General features: G+C 40.4%; 1 protein-coding gene and 2 pseudogenes across 2 annotated transcripts in view; all 3 read right to left on the bottom strand.

The window, feature by feature from the left end:
• The window catches only part of LOC145462656 (glutamate receptor 2-like), a 12,101-nt pseudogene extending 5,114 nt beyond the window's left edge, over nucleotides 1–6,987 (bottom strand). The window contains exons 1-10 of the transcript XR_014041229.1: nucleotides 6,820–6,987; nucleotides 6,171–6,367; nucleotides 5,631–5,684; nucleotides 5,149–5,292; nucleotides 4,282–4,464; nucleotides 3,260–3,370; nucleotides 2,570–2,743; nucleotides 1,714–1,900; nucleotides 928–1,113; nucleotides 97–361 (exon numbers count right to left, since the gene is read on the bottom strand). The product of XR_014041229.1 is annotated as a glutamate receptor 2-like (transcript). The remainder of the gene's footprint in view (nucleotides 1–96; nucleotides 362–927; nucleotides 1,114–1,713; nucleotides 1,901–2,569; nucleotides 2,744–3,259; nucleotides 3,371–4,281; nucleotides 4,465–5,148; nucleotides 5,293–5,630; nucleotides 5,685–6,170; nucleotides 6,368–6,819) is intronic.
• Nucleotides 6,988–11,738: 4,751 nt separating this feature from the next.
• On the bottom strand, nucleotides 11,739–13,871 carry LOC145462217 (uncharacterized; annotated as a pseudogene).
• On the bottom strand, nucleotides 13,706–17,866 carry LOC145462651 (uncharacterized). Its single transcript, XM_081446230.1, has 2 exons — nucleotides 14,751–17,866; nucleotides 13,706–14,705 (listed from the first exon to the last, which is right to left on the bottom strand). The coding sequence occupies exon 2, from the start codon at nucleotides 14,314–14,316 to the stop codon at nucleotides 13,921–13,923; it is 396 nt and encodes a 131-aa protein (XP_081302356.1). The 5' UTR covers nucleotides 14,317–14,705; nucleotides 14,751–17,866; the 3' UTR covers nucleotides 13,706–13,920.
• Nucleotides 17,867–18,253: the final 387 nt, after the last annotated feature.

The raw sequence follows: 18,253 nt of genomic DNA, 5'->3' as shown, positions 1-18,253 counted from the left end.
ATGTGAAAGCTTAAAACAGAGATGGAGAGGCTTTTATGGTGTCAGATATTTTAGACCAATATAACAGCACTTTTTGATTTTTTTTTTTTTACTTACTTGTAAAGAAGGCAGCGAGATTTGCCGTGTAGGTAGAAATTAAAATCAAAATAAAGAACCAGAATGTAGAAGCTAACAGTCGACCGGAAGGCGCCAAGGGGGTGTTGTCGGGGCCTTGCTGCAGAAGGGAAGCTGTAGCGAACCACAGGCTGTTCAACAGGTTAAACTCATTTCCAGGCTCATCATCTGATTCTCGAGCTCGGGCACGGTAACCGAACGGGCTCAAATAGTCCATCACACACATCATTGCCGTGATAAACAAAACCTGGAATAGCAAGTGTCGTTAAAAGAAGCCACTGCAGTGCTGCAATGCCTGAAGCCTACTAGGAAATGCACAAGTCAACCAACCGTCAAATTCTCAAAACAATCATAGTTGTTATTGTTATAATTGTTGACCAGACTATCTAGCTTGCTCTTTTTGGTGGGGTGGAGTTGGGTGGGTTGGGGTTACTACTGGAAAGAATCAAGCGCCCTAAAAATGCTTGGACATATATTCAAAAGGCATTTCAGTGACGTCGAGGATCATATAAGTATATCGCATTAAAAGGTTGTACTCGATAAAGCCATATACTGCACGACACAAACACAATTCTGCAGTCTTAAAATGAACATCGACACGTAATTTAGAACATTGTTTAATAGTTATACCTCACAACTACCGTTTGCAAGATACATTTTAACTAAACTCGTATAGCTGGACGAACTGGAAACAATGACTTCTTGCTCCCTTGACACTCAGAATCTCGGTTAAACAAACATTCAGGACCTCGCTGAAACAAAATTTACTGTTGCCCTTGGATTGAGGTCAGTAAAAATGGATCAAACACTCACCACTCCAACCGTGGACAACCACACTGTACCGGTGAAACGTTGAAGGAAAGCAAAGTTGTTAATGGGTGGATCACCCGCTTTCTGCATGATGAGACTAAGGCTGAAGTCCATAAATGGCTTGCTAAAATCAATGTCCAACTCGCGTTCTGCGGTTATTGTTATTGGAACAAGCGCCATATCTTTTTCCTAAAAGAAACATGGTATTTATTCTTAGTAACTTCACAGCTAGTGACGTGCGCCACACTGTTGCTAGATGTTGCATGCCCAAAGCTGCGTTTCTCACAATCTCGTTCCCAGAGTCTTCGTTCCCCTTGACCAGCGGTCGGAAAACGAGAGCTCTGGGAGCAATCATTTCAGGCTTACGCAATAGATGCAGACTGCGCAGAGAAACCGGATGGGCAGAATTCGGTTATTTCAAAATGGTTGCTCCCAAAGCTCTCGTTTTCCGACCGCTGGTCAAGGGGGGCGAAGACTCTGGGAACGAGATTGCGTTTGTCAGGGAAAAACCAAAATTGAATTCTTAAATCCGAAAACGGATTTTGCGTTTCTTTACTAAGCAAATTTGTCCATGATCGCTCGGATCGTGGTGCATCAAGGGAACCGAAAAATCCACTCTGGGCTGGGATTCTTCGGTTGCCGTGATGCACCACGATCCAGTCGATCTTGGATTATACGTTAAGTAGAGAAACCCAAAATTCGTTATTTATTTAAGAATCCTAAAGAAACCCACCCGCTAATCATACTGTGAGGTTTTCAACACCTTTCAAATTAAAAGAATGTGTTTACCTGATTCTTTAGTTACATTTGAGTAACTTCCATCACTTCGTAAGAAGATTTCATACTCGAACTCAGCTTCTATCGAAAGCTCTTTAATTACGTCAATGAGAAATCCTTGAAGAACTCCTTCAGACACTTTTCCCGCCAGGTCTTCTGGTTTAGCTGACTTATTTGCCATCTCTACAAATGGTGGCTCCTAGAAGAACGTGCGATATTTTAAAAGGAAGCAATATTAACTTGAAGGAATTACATCATAGATAACAGATCACCCCAGCCTTCAGCCCCTCGACTCCCTGGAAACTCACACCCGACCACCCTCAGCAGTGTCTGAAAACCGCGTAGTGCTAAATTTTCAACTTTCGCAATTCATTTAAATCTTCCTAAACGTAAGAAAACTCTTTTACTTCTTAAGTAAGGATCGATGATTTTGATGAATCTATTGATTTCAAAGCAGTTTTCTTCAATAGAGGAGTAGCTAAAAGCGACTTTATGAAAAATCCTGAAAACATTATAAGATATTTTTGACAACCCTCCAACCTTCCATAGCTTTCAGGATGCGAAAGCTATGGAAGGCAGTATTATCAAGTAATACGGTCGCATACTGGAAAATGGCACATCTATCTCCTGTTGTCAATACGAAATTCAAAATCACGCCAAGAATTTGTTTTTTCATATCTCTTGTATAAACTTCGCACAGAGTTTTCTTTATTCAAATCACGTCATTACGCTCTCTGTTAACCGATGAAAGTTTTTATGAAAAGGGTTGGTCTTAACGTCTTTACCATCTTCAGACAAACGAGTCTGTGGAAGAGAATCATAATGTAAGATATTTCAACTTGTTAATTCTTTCTTTCTCTTTCCTTACCAGTACTGTAGTTATGCTGAGCTTTGGTAACCTTATTTTTGGACGCGGCCCGGGGTCACCAGGATTATGGCATTTAACAGACTCATAGAAGCACCCAAGCCAATCCGGTTCCTCGCTGTTCATCGGCAAAACAGAGACTCCATTTTCACCAGGCACTGGCTTCCATGAGCCAACCTAATGTGCAAGTCAAGCAGAAAAGTAAGGTAAGGCTAAGTTTGTGTTAGAGCATAGTGACCCACACGGCGGCATTATGTCCAGCTTCAATCCCCTCCCTTGATGGGATGCTAGTCTGTTGCAGGGTTCTCCCTCCCTCCAGTGTTCCACCGTCACCCATTCGATCACATACCCGATTGACGAGAGTTACTTCGCTACTGTGAAAGTGTCTTTCCCAAGAACTCAACCCAGTGACCTACTTATTCAACCTCCTGTCAAATTTAGCATCGAAAAAAGGAGTTGTTTGTGTAGTTAGCTTCCACTTCAGCTAAATTTCGCAAAATTTAGAGGTTAATGAGACACTTGCAATTGATAAGTAGTGGGAGGTGAAAAAGAGGAAGTAACTTCCCCTGTTCCACCCCCTAGTCTTTCATCCTGACCCCCCCTACTTTTACCAACTCTTATTCACCTTCCTCTGTTTTCCCAATCCAAGATGACACATTTAGCAATTATTAAAGAAACACAGTTACACTGTACCTTTTTGACATCTTCAGGAAGAACATTCAAAATGTCCATGCCATCTTGCACCATCCGTTCGCCTGAATCGCCATCAAATCTTACATCACCTGTTAAACCTTTAAAGCTGACCTGGAATACGAAAAAAAAGAAACGTTTCTATGAGTTATTCCGCATAACTATTATCTCACTAAATACTAAATAATGTATATAATCCCCAGAAAGAATGACGTTTAAGAGAGCTAATTATTCATATAGATTTATTTCTAAGGTAATCCCTCTCAGGTTATTTTCAGATATAGAACCAGTCCTCCCGCAGATAATGTTACCACGCAAGATGCGTAATATGCTTTCGAGAAGGATGAAACTGCCTGTCCAAATAAGTGAAATCCACGTTATAAGATTGGTTATGTCTTGACCCTCTTTGATCTCTGAAGCCGAGTGATCTAAGGAAATAACTTAAAAAGTAGGATTACCTTGGGAATAAGGCCTATATAGAGGATTAACTTTCTTACCCTTCATCCTCTCTTGATGTCCCTTATTAACTGCCATTATAATATCACAGAAAACGTTCTAGAGTCTAAAGCACATGTTGCCTTGGGAAATTAATCCAAAGAATAACCAAACCTCTTGAATCTGTCGCTCCACGATGAGAACACAAGCATTTTCTCTATGAATACTTATAAATGAATAATGATATGAATATGAATATGAATAATTATAAATAAACATCTGGCATGACATAGGATCAGAGCGAGAGAGAAAAAACCAAGCGTAATACTAGAGATGTTATGGAGTTTTGGAAATCAAAATTGAAATTAGTCACCACATAAGCAATTCACTGAGTGCATTTTATTTAACGTCGCTTCGTTGTATTTTTTTTTCCGAGTGTATCCCTTTGATACACACTCTCTCTCGCTGTCTTATCACCAAGTCCGTCCTTGGGGATAGGGTACAGTATTTTGCCTAATTCTCAGCTCATGTACTATTGTTTTCGGAGTGTTAATGACATCAGGCGAGAGCAGGATTCGTATTTCCCCCACCTTTCTTAACTCATGCAGTATTCTTTGTCCCAGTCCTTCACCCTCTTTCACCATACTTCGCAAAGGACAGTTCACATCGTTTCCGTATGAATGTATCATCTTTCTCCCCTCCGGGCTCATCAGGATTGTTTCCATTGCTTTCCCGACCACGACGGCTGTATCATATACTGCGGCGTACATTGCCTTAAGGAAAGATGAACTTAATTCATTAAAAAGTCGTTTAGGAAATTAAATCACAGTATTTAGACAGCAAGCCACATCAGCCTTTGCTGGTTTTTAATGCGGATCTTCTATCCTGGTCGCATTGGAATTTGGAGATGTTTGTTGTGGAGGAAGGAAAACCAGAATACCCGGAGAAAAAACCCCGAGGCAAGGCGGGAACCAACAACAAACTCAACCCACATATGGCACCGGGCCGGAATTTAACCCGGTAGGAGGAATGGTAGGAGGCGAGCGATCTAAGTACCGCGCCATCCCTGCTTCAAAAGTAATTATCAAGTAAGTGGTCTGGCCTCTGTTGCTACGAGTTATAGTCGTACTTTCCTCGATTTTCGCAAGGGAATCGAAACGAACGGAGTTTCGGTAAACATACAATTATTATATTGAAACTAATTGAAATCACTGTCTGTCTGAACATTACCATTCGAACTCTAATACAAATATATTCACTGAGAATGTCCTGGCATTTTCAGCTATATGGTAATCAATATTATTGAAAGACAGACGAAACTCTCATTGCCCATAGTATTGGCGTATTTTTCACGTGATATATTTGAGCATAACATGAACTAGAGCAAAACCAAAGCGAAAAAACGCCAACTCTTCCGCCAACATGTTATGCTTCCTTCCCGTTTTCGCGATACTCACCAGGGAGTAATCAAGGGCTCCTCTCTGGATGGCTTCTGAGGCTCTCTTTTCGTAGTCTTTCGCAGCGATTTCATTGCTGAGGTGAAGACTTAGTCCCACCATGCCAAGAATGGCTGGATATGTCTTGTTAGGACCGGCCACTTCCTGTTGATTTCAAAATGAGCAAGTATCACTGAATAATTATTAACTCGGGATTGCTTTATAGACCAGGAAGGTAATACAATATTACTCAGTGATTTACCTGAACCAACAGAAAAGTACAAGGATAAAATCGTACGAGTTATACGTTTGAAATCATGATTGTCCTGTTTCACAGATAACTCTTTTCAGATAACTCTTTTCGGAGGAGTTATCTGTCTCTTGAGTGAAAACGGTTATTTTTAGGACTGATGTAGTAAAATTGTCTTTAAGATATCTTGAATGTCGGGAAATCGATCAAGAAACAATTTATAAAAGCAAAACATGAAATAACAAAGCCTTACCAAATCGGAGGCTATCCACTTTAAATCCTTGTCATTGATTCCCACGAACAGTGCCTGTAACGACCAGAAAAATATAAAATAAGAAAGCGTGGTAATGAAACAGCAGTTTTCAAAAACTGTTGTATTAGTGCGCGCCACTGGCCAATGTATTTTCTTTCTATTGACTACGAGTGCGACAGTCTCAGTTTTCACTCCTAGTAGTTGAAATAAGCTCGTGGTAGAAATAAAATCAGTGGTGATAAATGTAAAGATCGGGAAAACATTAACGATCCTACCCTAATGAATGCTGCGATAGCAACTAGCAAGTACGTTACGAGTTGCTTTTTTCTATTGTCCCAAGCTAATACACCAGAATTACTTATAAAAGGGTTTCTCACCACTCCATAAAAGAAAACTGCTTTCGTTATACAAAGTTTCAAACAAAATAAATCGGTGAAGTTGGTTTGCGTGTTTGAAAACTTCGAAACGCCCAGGGAGCTAACCAGAACCAAATCATGGCCAAGACCATTATGGAATATTATTGCACCAGTATCATGTTACCTCGTTCATAATCTTCGTTAAGTCCCTTTGATCGCTGAAGAGTTTAACCTGTTTGATGTGTGATTTTAGGAGGGAAGTAAGGGCTTCTCTCAGCTTGTACTTATTATCTAAAGGAAGCTCTGGCATCATTTCAGCGTTATACTGCGTCCACTTGCGAGCTGATGCATAGAACACGGAAGCCTGTCGGGACTTGCGAGCTGAAATTGAGATAAAAACAAAGCGTATTGGCATACAGTCCAAACTCGTAAAGTAATATATCAAACACGAAGGACCGTGTTTGGCCACATTTCCAAACACCGAGATGACAGTTGAAAATGATACTTTTGACGAGCTTCGAGGTATTTTTAAATTTGGTCACACATTGTCATGAGTTTTAGTTTTCTATATCTTCTCAATCGAAGCTAAAACTAAGGAGAAAAGGGAGGAAAAAAAATTTAAAAAGCCTACGCTAATTATGATCAGATATCCAAACACCGTCATGGTTCGATAACTTGAATCAAAACTCGTTTCTTTCCCCTCACTCGAATACTGTAATTTTACCTCGGATTTCTCGAGCTGCCCGATTTTTCAACCTAATTTTCGTTTTCTTTGAAGGTTCAAAAAATTGGGTTTCTACTGTATATGCAGAACTATAATTACATGCACTTACCATCATAGACAACAGCTACTCGATTAAATGAGTAAAATTTCATCACATCGAACAGAGCCTTGCTGACAACACGATACGACGGTCTAATAGACATGGCGTATTTGTGAGGAGTTTCGTCTTCAATGGCGTCTACTTTTATCAGAGGAACTTGCAGGAGTGAACTTAACGCAAAGGCTTTTTCATCGTTGCACGCCAAGTCGATAATAGAAAACACTGAAGAGAAGTTAGACGCTACATCTGCAAGAGGAAGGAAACAAAGAAGATCACCCTACGTACGGTGACATCATAGCCAAAATTTTTCGCATTGATAGGTTGCCATGTAAACACAGCCTTCAAGTATCTGCTATTGCTGGCTGCGTCTTTTTGTTACGTAACAAAAGAGCTACAGTTGTTTGCACATAGTGGCAGCCATGTGATGTCCTATGTATCAAAACTGCGGACAGGGGAAATATTATTGATATTTATAGAATTTTTTGTACATCTAAATGTTTTCTGGTTCATTTAAACAGCAATTCCGTGTAGAATATATTGTCAAAATTTTAATGGCACTACTTTCTTCACTCAAAAGAAATGATTGACAAGGTATCATGGCTGAGCGACGCAAACTGACGGAAAAGCTTATTTCTCTGACACCTAAAGCTATCAAGAGAATTTACTTCTGCTTCAAAACTGAGTGCAGATGTAAAACCTTCCATATGAACATGAATTCTAATCTCACAGTCATTTTCGTGAAACCAAGAACCCATGTCATTTTTAAGAAAAGATGTACAGATTAGATGTAAGAGCATAGCGAAGAGTAGCTTCAACGCTGATGTTAAAAAGTAAACTTAGCCAAATGAAACTGGTTTGCAATATGAAACGTAGCGTGAAACATAATAATAATAATAATCACTTTATTTAAGTGTCGATGTATTTAGCACTAATGTGCTAATTGGGGACACTGTAAATAAATAAACAAATATTTCAAATATAACATAAACTGTTAAGAACCCCAACTGGTGGGAGGCTGACCAGTTGGCTATTTACACAACGCGGCCGAGGAGTTGAACTCGGGGCTACCGAGAACAAATCCAGATAGCGGTAGGGCGATGGATTTGAACCAGGGACCTCCAGATTTCAAATCCAGCGCCCTAAACCACTCGGCCACGCCGCCTCCGTTAAAAATATGGAAATACAGAAAGCAATTAGCAACAGTATGTCTACCGTATAAACAAACGGAAAAAGAGAATTAAAAACGGCCTCAACGACTGAAAGTTAACGCGACGTGTTCATTTTTTACATACCTTTAGAAAGAAGATCCTACCCATCAACACTCAGAGGAGTTAACACTAATCTGTAGTCATACGTCTTAAGTATCCGTGGCAACTCGTTCCTAAAGACGTCCTCAAGAACACTTTTAAGACTTTCGCTGTCTTTGTTGTACAACGCCCCTGGCGAGGAAAAGTGGTTTGTTAGCGGACTGCCACATAAGTAAACAATCTTCGATTCTCGCTCCGCTCGAGCTACGTCCGAGGAAAAAATAAGAAGAAGTAACACTTTATTAAAGTGACTGACTCTTAGCTACACAATTTTGACTAACTACATAGATTTTACCGAGATTTGAACCGAAAGATTCCACACCGAGAGCGTTTTCTACAAAGTTTTGTATAATTTGGCTGATTGGTTCTTGTTATCGTTGTTTCATTATTGAATAAACTGAACGTTATCATGAACAGCCCTACAGCTGTATTTTGAGCAGGCTGAACTGTAATGACAACACATGCTCTAGAAAGCTCACCTTTGGCCGTAATTAAAACTCTCCATTATATGAATTTCACTTGGTGTCAATGAAATATTAATCTGTTTTACAGTGAAAATGTTGCCGGATAAATTTTGACTACGCTTCGGTCATGAAAAACGTCTTCCCATTTTGCAAAATATGCATGTGAGAAAATGTATTTAAGATATGATGACCTAAACTATTTATTTCCAGAGAAAGTGTTGGAAAATGTTGGAGCAATGTAAAATAATCATAAGTTGCCAAGTTGTGTAAATGAATCTTCACCATCAGTAATGATGTGCTTCTAGTATGACGGTATTTTGTCAACATCTGGTTTGTTAACCACAATATGATCAGGCTGTACGCAAGATTAATTATGTTTTTGCAGCTTTCTCACGTTTTATTCCTAAATCAATCGTTAGCTATCCCTTTTGTTAAGTACATCAAATTCTTTGACTCGAGTAAAACGATTCTTCGTTTTTCTTTGAAGAAAACCATATCTTAAATAAAGATCTATGACACAGTTCTTGAGTTTTACCTCAGCGATTTGGAGCATACGGATTTTATTTAGAATTTTATCAATTCCACGAAAACACCATAAAACTTTTATATTTCTGACATAACAAAAGAGTGCGAGGCCAAAATTAGCTAACAAAGTTGTGTTTAATTCAACTCAGTTATTCGAAATGACAATTTCTCAGCTGAATTATCTTCTGATATTTAATTTCGTATTTTCTTAGACAAAAAGAATTTTCATGCTTTGATTCTATTTCCTGGGTTTACATTTTGTTAACAAAACGGCTGAAAGTAGTGGCTATCAGAAAATAATCTTTCAACAAACACTTTCTTTCAAGAACGCATACAAAAACTCCGAACATACCTTGATTTCGCTGTTTGAAAAGGCTTGCAGGCGCTGTGATGTACTTTCGTCTGGCTACAACTTTTCATTTTCTCATAACATGAGTCTCAAAAAGGGCTAGCTAGGTTTTCTTATTCTTTTAGCTTACCTATTTTGATCAGCGTCGCTTTGTCTTGGGACGTCAATGCTAAAAGGAAAAAGGCGTGGAGAAAAGCCGGTACGAAAGACTTCCACATTGTGAGCTTATTTCAGGATACTGAAATACTCCGTGAAGGCAATAGTCCGTGTGTTTTCTTTCCAAGCGGTGAAATTACGTTCCGTAATTTTTAAAGCTTTTGTGTTTTTGCAAGCAAATCGATTCCAGGGTCAGTTCCTCCTGAAACAATCAGCCAGTGATCTTTGAAACACTCTTCGAGATCTCCTTTAAATGCGCATCGCAGCCCTTCGTTGATGAGTCAGAAAACTTCTCTTTAATAATTGATTTTCTCAGGACGTGTTTACATTGAAAACGAAGTTGTTGAATTATGCATGGCGGCCTGTTTCATGACTAAATCTGGAAAACGGACATTTGCCTGCATTACAATTCATATGAAATAGTAAACAAGTCGGCACTCTTAAAAATCACTTTCGCACGCACATATTCCGAAGTCGAAATCACGTTTATCGACGACTGCTTATGAGATTGATATTATGTTATTCATCGTTATTATTTTTCCAGTTACCAGTTATGCAGTCATGAAGACCATTCCGTAAACAGAAAATTCAGGCTTTGAATCGTGCGCTGCTTAATGCTGACTAAGACTTATACTCTTGCTGGCAACTCCTGATCAGCTCGTCACGTATACACACTCTTAATTAGCATAATCATTGACCTTTATTTTACAGTACTTACTTGCAAGTGGGTCTTCAGTTGTCGTTTATGTATCCTTTGAATAAACCTTACTTAACTGCATTTAGTTTTGTGTCATTGTGATGGTCCCGCCTTATGAACTACATATAGGTGCTTCGACTGCAGTAAAGGTATGATTGACCTTAGCTCCAATTTTTTTTCACCGGCAAGACACCTACACAGCAACTCTGACAAAGCTGAAAAAATACCCAGAAAACTATTTCCACTTTGGTCTCCGACCTAACTACATTTAATCTCTAGCTCTTTTACTGTTCAATTTTTTCCAAAGTTTTAGCTATTGTAGTTCTTAACTGATCGAGCTGTTAAGAGTAAATGTCACTAAAAATCAAAGATCATCGAAAAAATCGCGGACACGGCCAAAAATCGATTTGGCTCATTTTTTGCCTGTAGGTAGCCTTGTATAGTAAACAAACGGAAATGGGGTTAGATGTTTGAAATAGGCACTTTAACGGGAATAAACCGATAAAAACTTTCGACGAGCCAATTGCTCAAATTTCACCAAGCGCGATCCTAAAATTATGCACTTTTCGGGCAGTTGTCATACGAACAAAAATGTAACAGAAGGACTTTCCTAGCTATAGAAATATAGAGTTGGACTTGCTCTATGAAGACAAAGTGATAGTTATTGTCTCGTGTTATTCCTGGAGGAGCTACGTCTCTGTTAAGAGACGACATCTTCGGCCTTTTGAAATTAAGGCAAAGGTGGCCTAGAATAGCTTGGCAAAAAATACATATGGTAGTGTCTCAAAGTTTACAATAACACTACGAAGAAGCCTTGAAAGATAGTTCTTTACGATTTGGGTTTTATTTCTTTGGGACCTTTGACAATCAAAAGATGACCACCGGCCGTAATTCGGTTAAATACTATGACGCCATAATGAGATGTATAATTACAAAATTAAACGCGTTGTACACAAATAACTGTTTTGGTCAGTTATATCTTCACTGGCCGTTGAAATGACTAGAAACATTAAAATGTCTATAACTACACTTGATTTTCATATACTGTGACAGGAGAAACAAATTTCGACTCTTCCTACCCTGTGAATCGCGCCATAATTCTGCGTAATTCTGCACACAACAGGTTGAACAATTGAATTGCACACAACAGGTTAACTCTGCCACACAGCCATTAGTTTACGTTTGCTTCGCATCCAGTGAACATGAATTCGAGCATTTGCATCCCTTCTGCGCCTTCTGCACTCGCCAGTTTCGACTATACTGAAAATCGTCAACACAAATTGGAGGAGATGCCACAAGCAGTGGCGAGCTCGAGTGACTGAAATGCGATATGTAGAACTCTGCTGTCACGCAACGCCCTCTTAAAAATTATATACGCACCGCCTTTTATAATCAGCGGATCAGTTATTCGTGAAACGCACAGTGCTCAGTTACTTGGAAGTGCAGGTACACTCCTGGACTAATTGTGTGAGTCGTGCGATGTATGGCTTTTTCCTCTTCTGAGGTGAAATGTCAGAAATATCCAGCCCAAGGTCGATGCACATGTCTCTTAGCCTATCCACTCTTAAAGTTGTGAGTGTACGTTTTTGTACAAGTTCGGAGACGTTAAGATCGAAAAATACAATCGGATGCTGAATAGCCACATCTCTCATCACATTCGCATACACAGCAGATAGATGACTCTCAGCTTCGGCGGAAATTTCGTCCTCGTCGGCACTCTCCGTGGCCACTTCTGAGACTTCACTAGCTTTTGCTTCGTTACAAGCGGCTGTAACTTCTAATCGCTTCTTTGCTGAAAGAAGGCTAAAGAAGCCACTAATCTGCTGCGACGTAAGGACTTCATCAGGTTGAAATCGACGTTCCCCCGCTTGGTCTCTTGCTAAGCTCATTGCTTTCGAGACTTCCTGTAGATCGCTTTTCCGTCCACTTTGCTCCCCTTGGTCAGTTAAGAATTCGCTCTGTTTCTTTGTAAAACGCACCTTTTTCTTAATTGTCTTCAGGGCCCAACCCATTGGAAGAGGCGGCAAGGCGTCACTCTTTGCTTGGACAGTAACTTGAACGCTTGGATTTCGACTGCATCCCTCCGTCACCTTGGAAGAATATTCTCTTTTAGCTCTATCATAGAGAGTTTCCTGTTCGAGCATCATTTGGTGTTTTCCAGTATCTAGGTGTGTCTGGAGGTTCGCAAAGCGACTGCATGCTTTTACACATCCTTCCTCTGGACACGGGAAAGCATGTCATCTGGCTTATTTTGACCAATACTGCTTCGATCTTGGTTTTCGTTTTCAGTTGAGAAATTTGCTTTGACAAAGCTTTTCTTGATATGTCGGTGTCTCACAATCTTGAACGGCGGTGCGCCACTTACATTCAGCGAAGGGGTTCTAGGATTTCCAATTTTTCGGGCTGCTTCATGACTCCTTCGAACTTTGCCCATGGCACTACTTTACCAGAACCCACATTGAATGCTCTCCACACTCGTACGCCAGTTTCATTGTACTCAAAATTGTTGAGTAAGCTTATGCCATCCCATTTGATATTAAAGGTACTTGACGGCTTGGCAGCAACATAGCTTGCGTTCACTCCTGTGGTTCAGATTTGGCCAGATTCAATGGCTGTTTTGAGCTGTAAAGCGTTCATGACATCATTGCCTTCGTTTACGTACCTTCCAACGTCTCCTTTGATTGTTGCTGCTTTGCGATCAAATACCCTCTTTCCACCTTCAGGGTCCGAGAAGTCGTTTCTTAGAACAGCCACTCCTACGGCATCACCGGCCAGCTTAACTGAGATGATTGAATTTCCGCTGTGATAACAGCCAGCGTTATCTTGTTTGTAATAAGCCATTTCCAGGTCTGGAATTTCCTTTTTCAGGGTACTGAGGCAGTCAAGCATTATCGAAGCCACAGTCACACTGTCTTGGGCGCAGCTTTGAAATACGTGAACAAGTGTTTGCGATTCAAAGTGCTCAGAACCCTCTGACCGTCTTATGGCAACGCTAATGTGCCATGGCAATCCTCGCTTCGCAAACCAATCTGAGTGTGCCTCTCGATATTTTCGGGGCATATATTTCATTGCCCAGTCCTAGACTAACAGCACCCATCGGCTGTCGAGTTTGGCTAAAACTGAATGCTTTGCCTCAGCTTGGTGGACTGAACGTAGCTGATGGGCTTTCCAGCTAATGATATCATCCCTTGCCTGTTTGATAGTATGCAGCATGTCAGCTTGATCTTCTGCTGACGAGAGCGCAATTGAACACTTATCTTTTATGGTACGCATGACTCTAACTCATAACACTGCACACATGACTCATTGTGGAAGTGGTCGCAGGAGCCCCGAAATTCTGCATTGCTTGGATCGCTTAGCGCATAAATTCGACAATGATCGGGAACCTCTGAGGCCTCCACTGCATGTACCTAAAAAAAAGTAGAATGACAACCGCGTGATTCAGTGCATATTTGCAAAGCAACGCATACGCATCGACATTTCAAAAAGATTACTTAACCGATTCTCAGCGTTGTATACATGTGTGTAAGCGTATTACAGTGAATTGCAACCTCTTGTTTCATGAATTAAACATAAAAAAGACTTGGAGAGAAAGAAAAAGGTAGCCATGTATCATAGTAAGAAGTCTACTACATCACTTCCGCAAAGGTAACCCATAATTATAAAATATCCACCCACCTTGTAGTCGCCCTTTAGGTACTGCTTCGACAAACGAAGTTGCTGCTTAATTTCCCTCGCCCACTGCTGAGTCTTGCCACAGTCAACAAGCTTGTCTACGAGTTTCTCTAAATGATCAAATGCTTCCGCCCGTTGTGCTGATACGTTATCAAGTCCTTGCAGAGACTTGCGAACAGATGAAGAACACACGGCCAAAACTCTCTGTATGGTTCTCTTACTCATAGGCTCAAAGTTGGTTTCACAGCAGTATTGTTGATACTGCTGGACAATGCGCTCTGGTATCATTGTTCTGATCACATTGGGTGTTTTTATGATCTCACCAGTTGACATTTTCAGAAGTTTTTCCCCAAAAGGAACATCTTGAATTACGTGTGGACTCGTTATGAAAGAAACAAAATGTTCTTATTTTACAGGTTCAATCCTCATTCTCTTTTTCTCCTGGTTTGGAAGAGGAGCAGCTCTTCCATGTAACAGCCTGTGGCGTCGGGCAATGTTGTAGCGATAGCTAGTAACGGCTGGAATAAACTCTCTCATCTCCTTAAGGGGTAACTTATCTGCCATCAAAGAGAGTATTTGTTGTCTGGTGCTCCAATGTTGCGCGTTCAAGTAGCTCTCAGCAAATGCACTAAGAAGCTCCGTCTCTTTTTCACTTCTGCCTTCGACCACAACCTGACTCCCTCTGCTTGCAGCATGACGATCACAAAGCTCCGTCCACAGTTCTTGCGAATTTTCAGGTGCCAGGACATCAAGCATTGCAGATATACATTGTTGAGTTTTCCGTAGGTATCTGCGTTTAGTACGCTCGTGCGCTGTATTCCACGGCACTGATAACGTGTGACGTACTAGACTGACGTCTCGAAGCTGTAAGAAGCGATTAAGCTGCAACTGGGGCTCGTTGTCTAGACTGGAGCCTTCATCACTCTCTTCGAAATCTTCTTGCGGAAAAAAAGGCTCTGCCGTCTGGATGTGGAACCTTCTGGCAGAGATTCATCACCAACAGTTACCGGACAAGTAATGGCAGGAATATCAAAGTCACTCGCTTGTTCATCAACCTGACAAAAAAGTGAACACATTGCTTTGGATGGCTTCGAAATGAGGTCAACCGTGTGCAAGCGCGGGGTGTCGTGTATAAAAGCGCAAGTCGCATACGAGCTGGAAAGTAATAGTCGATAATTAATTTAATTGACTGGTAACCTATCCTGATATCTTTATCCAGTTACTACTCAGTATTATTTTCCATTTGGAACATTTAGAAAAAAAGTTGAAAAGTCATATATTAATTTAAAACCTTTATTATTTGGCTATATTCTGGGATGTGATTGGCTATCCGGGCAGGGCACGTTTTTCCAATTCTTGTGCCATGTATGGCCTTGCCCAGTCGTTGACGGGCGGCAATGGCGGCGTTTTGAGGATGTGCATGCAAGTTATCCTGGACACGCCCTTCTCCTGCGTGGGTTGAACCCCAGAAAAGGGCGGAGAAGGGAGAATTCAGAGAATGCGTTAAGGTTTTTCACTTTCATTAACTATATTGGATGGAAATTTTTCATAAACACTTTGAAGAAACTCACCAAGCTTAGACCACATAGACCTTCTGTGATGTTTTCCACACCTCCTGTGGCACCCAAGTTCTGCGATTCTAACCGATTTTTAGTTTTTGCCAGGGACTGTCGACATCGTACACAAATTCCCTTAATATTTGGAGAGAAAGGATTAATTTATTCTTTTCTACTTTACACATCCCCCTTGAACAAATAGCTCTGAATGTGGCGAAAGAACAAACCTAGCCCAGGAAAAAAGCCCCACAAACCTCAAATTGATTACGCAATCTGTATTTTACCTTGTCACAAGTCAGTCTTTTACGTTCCTTTCCTTTTTTCCGAGCACTGTTGGAAGGAATTCTAGTATCTGTAAAATATTTCAATTCGAGTGTTCCCCTTTTGAATAAGTCTTGAAGAAGGTGAAAATGTTGAGTAAATGCCAGTGTTTGAACAAGATTCCGACGTAAAAGTATTTGCAAAAATCCTTAAAACTCGTGAGACATGAAAATAATTTTGCTGTTAAACTTGGCGTTATTTTACGCGGCAGTGAAGTGATTTGAAGTAAGGATATGAAGTCTGTGATTCACGCCAAGTACCCTGCGTGAAACGAGAAGCTATACGGATGTTTATCCTTGCATAAAGTGAGAATAAACATTGTAACCACTTACCTGATCCGACGGGTACGAGGTTTTTCGTAAGCTCAAAAATTTGTATTGAGTGCTGCAAACTAATTCCCCTTTCTGCTGCGGGTACTTTTTCAGATTCCTTTTTGTGACCGGAGACATCCTGAGGCACAGAACATAATCTACTAGCTCTTCTCCATCCGATTCGAAGGCTTGATCGATGTAACGGGCAAACAGTCATTTCCGAAAAATTGACGGGCTTCACGAAAATCCCGCTTCTTGCGCAGATAAGTTCAATCTCTGTCTCAACACCTGAAAACTGTAGAAAACGCTTGTGGCTTCTGATATCCTTGCTGCACGATGACAGCGATACTGTCTGAGTGGACGGATGCCTTGTGCGTTCCTCTGCACCACAAACGCCACCAACAATATCAAGGAAAGCACAAGACATTTTTTTTCTGCTGGAGTTTAAGCAACCGTTATCTTTATTACTTTCACCGACGATTATTACGCTTTTGCTTTTTGTTTACTTTCGTTAACTGGTTACATTTGTTTCCCGTGGGAAAATTGAATCGTTATTTTCGTTCCATAAAGTTTTCACTGTACGTTTTAAATTTGTGACATTTTGTGAAGTCTGTTTCTTTGTTGTTTCTTTTTTGTTCATGACGGCAATATATTCGTTTAGATTTTTTTCGTGAGGCAGAATGTATTGTTAGTTGATCCCGTTACGTGACAGATTATCACATGTCACGCAGTCCGACACGCAGACAGGAACCTGTGCAAATCGCTAGCGGTGCTTGCCGTGTTGTACAGGATCTTTTGTGTATGGGACGTCAAAAAAGCCAAAATTAGGATCAAAGTAGACTAAACGAAACTGGGTTGCGACACGCTATAGAAAATGACGACAACAAGTAACTTTTAAAGTTTACTCATCACCGGCTCAGTGGCTTCAATGAGTGCGCCGGTCGGCCCCCTTTACACCAACTTGCAGAGGACAGTGTTTCGCAAGTATCTTCCAAGCGGCATAATAAGGGCCTATAAAAGATTTCTAAGGTAAGGAACTATTGATGTCAAAGCAAACGTAACAAGCTAAGTGTGGCTGCGACTCAAACAATGCTTTGCTTGTGTCACTGCAATGTTGATGTTGTTCATTTCAATATGGCGCCATTTACAATTTTACCGAAGTTTGGTTGGTTGGTATATTGAAACAGTAGAAGATACCAGAAAAATGAAACGATAAATTTGAAGACCTACCTTATAAGCCCTCGTGATAGTATTGCTGGAAATTTTGAGACACTACCACATGCATTTTTGTCACAATATATTAGGCCGGGTTTGACGTGAACTAAAAATGGCGAAGACGTCCTCTGGTAATTAACCCGTGGTTTCATCAGGAAGGACACGATACAAAAAATATCAGTATATCTTGGTAAAGGAAGGCCAACTGTATATATTTATAACTAGAGAATTCCTGCTGTGGCATTTTAGTTCATCTAAAGACGGCCTGAAAACTACATAATTTCGAGCTCGTACGCACTGATTTTCGATCATGCAATTCATAACAGTTTATTCCCGTCAAAATGAATATTTACACAAACTAACCTCATTTCACTTTAGCTTGTACCTATAGCTACCTGTAGACAAAAAATGGGACGAAACGAATTTTTGACCATGTCCGCAATTTTTTTATTTTTCTTTGATTTTTAGAGACATCCACTCTTAAAACCCTAAAATTCTAAAAGTTCATTTTTTTATGGTTATCTTTAACTCTGTTAGTGATGCTATAGTTCTCTTGCTGTCTGGAGCGAATTCAAATTTTTGCAGCTTGGTATCGGGAACACTTGAGTCCATAATTTGTTGATCTTGGTATTGGTAAAGTCACTATGTTCTTTCCTCTTTCAATGGGCAGGGGACATTGAAGAGGGAAGCTGTGGTCAGCAGACCAGAAAAAGACCCTTTATTGTGATCAGGGGTCTTCTGGTGCAACAAACTGGCTCATGTAGCGGAATACCAACTACCTGCCCACCGCCGGAATCTGAAGATCGAACGATGTGTAAGTTTCACAGTGTACCTTATATACCAAGCATAACGTTCCTTACTCAACTA

Source organism: Orbicella franksi, chromosome 12 (genome assembly GCF_964199315.1).
Source record: "Orbicella franksi chromosome 12, jaOrbFran1.1, whole genome shotgun sequence".
Taxonomy (NCBI): domain Eukaryota; kingdom Metazoa; phylum Cnidaria; class Anthozoa; order Scleractinia; family Merulinidae; genus Orbicella; species Orbicella franksi.
This window is presented reverse-complemented; position numbering and strand designations above follow the sequence as displayed.

What these genes read in the sequence shown, in the direction of transcription:
- LOC145462651 (XM_081446230.1), bottom strand. Translation starts at nt 14,316, where the DNA reads ATGTCAACTGGTGAGATCATAAAAACACCCAATGTGATCAGAACAATG.